We start from the raw sequence: 5382 nt of genomic DNA on the forward strand, positions 1-5382 counted from the left end.
AGGCGCCGCGCCGGGGCAGGGCCGCGGCCGCGGAAAGTCCCTGGAGAGGCGCCAGGAACAGGCGGCTCCCGGCGGCCCCGCGGAAAGCACCGGCCGCCGAAAAGCCCCGGTTTCGAAACGCGGCACATGACGGCGGGCGCGCCCCGGCGGCCGGCGCGGCCCGCTCGTCACCGCTGCTCCTGCGGGGGGATTTCACTCTTCTTTTTTGGGGTTGTTTCCTTCCTGCAGTTTTCTCCACTTGGCGATTATTCACGAAGAGAAAGCCCTGAGCCTGGAGGTGATCCGGCAGATGGCCGGCGACCGGGCCTTCCTCAGCTTCCAGAACAGCCTCAGCCAGGTACTGGTCTGCACCCGCCACCACCACCCCAAAGAAAAGCTTCTTTCTTATTACTATTTTTTGATGGATATTAAATCAAAGCCTGCGTTCAGACAAGCACCCAAATGACTCCAGTTGTTGTTAATGCAACACTTCCTCTCACCAGCAGTGGCATTTAATGCCTGCATTTTTTAAATATGATGCAGTGGGTTGCACCCCTCTTCATTGTCACATTAATGATGCCCTTCGTATGACTGTTTGGTATCTGGAGAGCTCAGAGTTCATCATTTCCAGACAAAAAAACAACTATCAAGAAGTATTAAAAAAACCCAACTGTTTATAGGGTTTGTTTTCAATTGGGCAAAAATCACCAACTGATTGAGGGTCTGTTCAGACGCTGCTGCTGCCTGCTGTGTTTGTAGTGCCACTTACCAACCTGTGGTTTCCCTTTTGTCTGCAGACTCCGCTTCACCTGGCCATTATCACAGATCAACCTGAAATTGCTGAGAATCTTCTGAAGGCCGGATGTGACCCAGAAATCAGAGACTTCCGAGGGAACACGCCACTCCATATTGCCTGTGAGCAGGGCTCCCTCAGAAGCGTCAGCGTCCTCACACAGTACTGCCAGCAGCACCACCTCCTCCCTGTCCTACAGGCAACCAACTACAACGGTACGCACAATCTGCTGTACCGAAATGCCAGTATGCTGCGCTGAGGACAAGTTCTTGCTCTGTAGATCTCAAAGACCTCTGGAAAGGTGGAGAAGGTTGAGGAAGCCAAAGTACATAGCAGTGTCTGATTTCCTTAAAATTTYCCTGATTGGCTTATAGGCCTCCTTACTGATGATCATTGGCTGCCATAACTTTAAACTCTGCATTTTTAATGACTACTTTTGCAGAATTTAATTAACTCTGAATATTTTATTTCAAGTGTTTCTATTTTTTGTTACAATAATTTGGAGTCAAACACTGGAATAAAGTAAAGCTAAGAAATCTTTCCAAAATCTTTTCCTGTTTTCCATACATATTAGAAGTTGAAAGGTTTTCTTGGAAAACACCCCTTTGCCTTTGATAAATTGCAAACCTAGATATTATTCTATCCTCCTGACTTTTAAGTGAAAGATAAGGCATTAGGTAAGAATTACTCAAATTTTACCTTCATTTGTATTTTACAGGACATACATGTCTCCATTTGGCATCTATTCAAGGGTATCTGGCTGTTGTTGAATACTTGCTGTCCTTAGGAGCAGATGTAAATGCTCAGGTATGTGATTTATCTATGAATTTAACTGAACAGGGTTGTGTAGTCATAAGAATCAGCAGTTCTGGCACTGGCAAGCCTGGCTCTCCTAACATGAAACATCTTGGGTTATTTTCATACAGGAGCCATGCAATGGCAGAACTGCACTACACTTGGCTGTAGACCTGCAGAATTCAGACCTGGTGTCCCTTCTGGTGAAACACGGGGCAGATGTGAATAAAGTGACCTACCAGGGCTATTCCCCGTATCAGCTCACGTGGGGAAGAGACAACTCCAGCATACAGGAACAGCTGAAGCAGTTGACCACAGCTGACCTACAAATGTTGCCAGAAAGTGAGGACGAGGAGAGCAGTGAATCGGAATCTGAATTCACAGAGGATGAAGTAAGTAGCTATTTGCACCTTTTCATAGGAAGGACCAAATCCTGCCCTTTTATATGCTTAAGTTGTATTTTTGTTGGTGCTCTGATGACATATGGGTGACCTAAATATCCCCATAAAGTAAGGTTACAGTGTCAAGTGTTGGAAGTATGGCAGTTGGGCCAACATATAAATAGAATAAATGTAAGAATAAAATATAAAAACTACCTTAGGGAACAGATATTAATTTCACAGAGCATGATTCTCTGAACATTGTCCTGTTGCTGATACCTACAGAACCTTGTGACATATAGCTTAAGTTAATTTGTTGTTTTCTCCTCCCCACCATTTATTTTTCTAACATTCTCAGTGCTGTAAATTGCAAATGATAGCAAATGTAACCATTGCTGTGTAGAAATTTTGCACGCTACTGAAGTCAGGGCAAGCAGAATTTGGCTATTCTCCCTGAGTAGATATGATACTTGCAGTGAGAATTTTACATTAACAGCATTTTGGGTTTTTTTTCTTCCAGCTCATATATGATGATTGCCTTATTGGAGGACGACAGCTGGCATTTTAAAGCAGAGGTTTCTGTGAAAGGAAGTGACTGTGTACATATGTATAGGAAAAGGACTGTCATTCTTCATTTTAAAAAAATCGAAATGTGGAAGAAAAAAGTACTGAAATACTACACTGCCCAGCAAGGAGCACTTAAGTGTAACAGCAAGGTTCCACGTTCTGACCTGTGATTAAATAACAGGAGTGGAATATGTAACATCCCTAGAAATCTGTGATTGTTTACACCACTTGATAAGGAACCCCATATCCAAACTTGTTAACAGTATGAAGAAAACGGACTACAGATCCAACATACTATTTACAGAAATGCATTCAAGATCTGTCTATAGGTGTTAAATACTACGAGGAATACTTGTCCACTCATGACAAGACAGGCTCATACAAACATCCCATCTTTTTGGAAACTGTTCCTTAGGTTTCTGTTGGGCTGGTGATACTTCACCTTACTGACTGACCTCAGCTGCTCTTTGTGGGGTATAGCAGACAGAGGATCAACCAAAGGAATGACCTCTTGGCTGTTATGGGAGAGGTAGCAATCATGTTAACTGTGGGCATTGGAAACGATGTGTTTCACACAATGTGTGTCATAATTGCTACACTTTTTAGCAATTGTATAGCTTGTAAATACTGTACATTTTGTTTATAATTATTTTGGTACATGTGAGATGTATTTATTAAAAAATGTCAAATTACTGTGGTCTGTGAAATGATTAATTGTCCACCTCATTGTCCTGAGATATGTGGGATCCACGTGGTTAGTTTTAAGAAACAATTACTACCTAGTATACCTATAAGCTTAGATGCTCATGAGGTGTTACGTGGTTCACTTCAGTAGGAATAAGGTGTCTGTATAGCTTTGAAATCTCAGCCCTTCTGCTGCAGCTAATTTTAGAAATATATGTAGGTGTAGTTTCCTGTGCCCTTTGTCACAGGCGAGGAGGGGGCTGGGATTCCCCCTCTGTCACACAAGTGTCAGACTGCTTAGCCTATAGAAAGATCTGTGACACCATTTGGTAGCAACCACCTGCCTCTCGGGCACCGTCTGTTCCAGCTCTTGGCCCTGTGGCCCTATGCTGGTGCAGGAAAGGGCCGCGGAGCTGCTCGATGCTACTACACGGTGGGGGGAAACCCAGCACATTCTTACGGTGACTTGCGTGGTGAGTCTGGAGGTTTGCAGAGCAGTCCCATGCCTGGCTTCCCTCTCATTTATCAGAGCCCTGCTCCAGTCTGAACTTGGACACCTTCAGATTTTCCAAAGGGGATTTCTGCAGGAAGAGGGGAGTGCAAGCCATGGAACAAGCACTGCCTTCTTCCACCCTTGAAATTCAGGCATTGGGTCTCRCCCCTCTCCTCATGGCTGCTCATTGTCGAGTCTGCAGTGGTGGACTATATTGCCTTAACCCATTTTAATTATTTCTGGGTGTTTTCCCAAGCTTTAATACAAACGGAATCATTTCACTCAAATTTCCATCTGTATCTGATCTTTTGGCATTGTGTTGCAGAGTAGGACTAATTCTAGCCACAGATACAGGATCATTATGTGACCACATAAAGAATCAATTGAGGGAAGTGTGACCATGCCCTTTTCCCAGCCTGGGTTATATGTGCCCTGTTCCTCTTGTGCCATAACCCCCTGGATCAGGATGGGGTGGAGCAGAGCTGCCGACGCAGAACCAAGCTCTGCCAACACAGTATTCACCAGGGGACTTCTGGGCTGCTGGCCCATGGCCAGACTCTAGCCACTGATGAAGGCAGTGGCTCCAGATTGTATAGACACATCCAATCCCTTTTCTTTAAGTAAGATCCTGGCTTTTTTGTCTCTTCCTGAGGGATTTCTGACACATGAACTGCTTTAAGTAAGGCTCTTACGGAGGGCTGTTTGGTATGAGGAAGAGCACCTCAGCAGGCTGGGTTCTTGCTAATTTGCATTGGAGCCAAAGGCCATTGTGGAAATGATTATATAGAAATTGTCATCCTGAGTCATTTTTATTTCCCTTCCACTCTCATTTCATTAGCATAGGCAAAGTGCATGCACCGAAACTTCCTTATTGGAGATAGGGCCATGCCTAATTTCAAGCCTGCAAAGTTTTCCACCACTGGGGCTGGTTGAGAATCTGACAAGCCGTGGCTGTCATCCTGCCCCTCGGGCTTTGGGCTGCGGCAGGGTTTCCACCAGCAAAGAATCCCAAGAAACTTTCAACCTTCTTTGACTAAACACATTGTGATGGCTGAAAATGGAAAAGGCAATCTGTTTCTCTCATCTTGCTAAGACTCAATTTCCCACTTACAAACCATGGGCTTAAAATGATGTCAAGGCTGTGTAGAGGCATTGGCTGTCTATAGCTATCGGTGTTCTGGAAGTGCTCAGGTACATGGCTAGAAATAGTATACAAATATTTAAATAGATACCATCTGAATGCAAATACTCTTTATTCCAGGGCCAGAGGAAGGGAGGAAAGTGCACAGTTATCAGTAGTACTGGGCTGGTCAAGTGGTTTTGGAGGCAGTGGTACATTCTCTGCTGCATATTGCAACATTTAGACAAATAATATCTTAAGAAGGAGCTATTATTATCTTCTAAGAATTCTATGACTTAATAAATAAAGCAAATGCTTTACAACATAAAGATGTTTTGCAGCTAATTAAATCATTGCCACGGTACTGCATGCTGGTTATACTCCTGTTTGCCACCATCAGTCATGCAAATGTAACAAAGTAGTATATACAGAGGAACCACAGTTAAAGCAAGTAGGACAGAGTTTAATGTGACAGAGACAGAGCAAGGACAGAGAATGTGTGGTCCTTAGAAAAATAAGTGTGGGCGTATTGTGTATGTGTGGCCACTTTACAGTGTGCATTGATGACACA

General features: G+C 44.0%; 1 protein-coding gene across 1 annotated transcript; it reads left to right on the forward strand.

Moving 5' to 3' along the window:
- Positions 1–142: 142 nt before the first annotated feature.
- Positions 143–3211, forward strand: NFKBIA (NFKB inhibitor alpha; the record flags this gene model as incomplete). Its single annotated transcript, XM_026090836.1, has 5 exons — positions 143–337; positions 777–987; positions 1491–1579; positions 1699–1959; positions 2468–3211. Coding segments are annotated over 5 exons (804 nt in total), but the record flags the coding sequence as incomplete, so codon positions are not given.
- Positions 3212–5382: the final 2171 nt, after the last annotated feature.

Source organism: Apteryx rowi, unplaced genomic scaffold, assembly GCF_003343035.1.
Source record: "Apteryx rowi isolate R43461 unplaced genomic scaffold, aptRow1 scaffold_88, whole genome shotgun sequence".
In the NCBI taxonomy this organism is placed as follows: domain Eukaryota; kingdom Metazoa; phylum Chordata; class Aves; order Apterygiformes; family Apterygidae; genus Apteryx; species Apteryx rowi.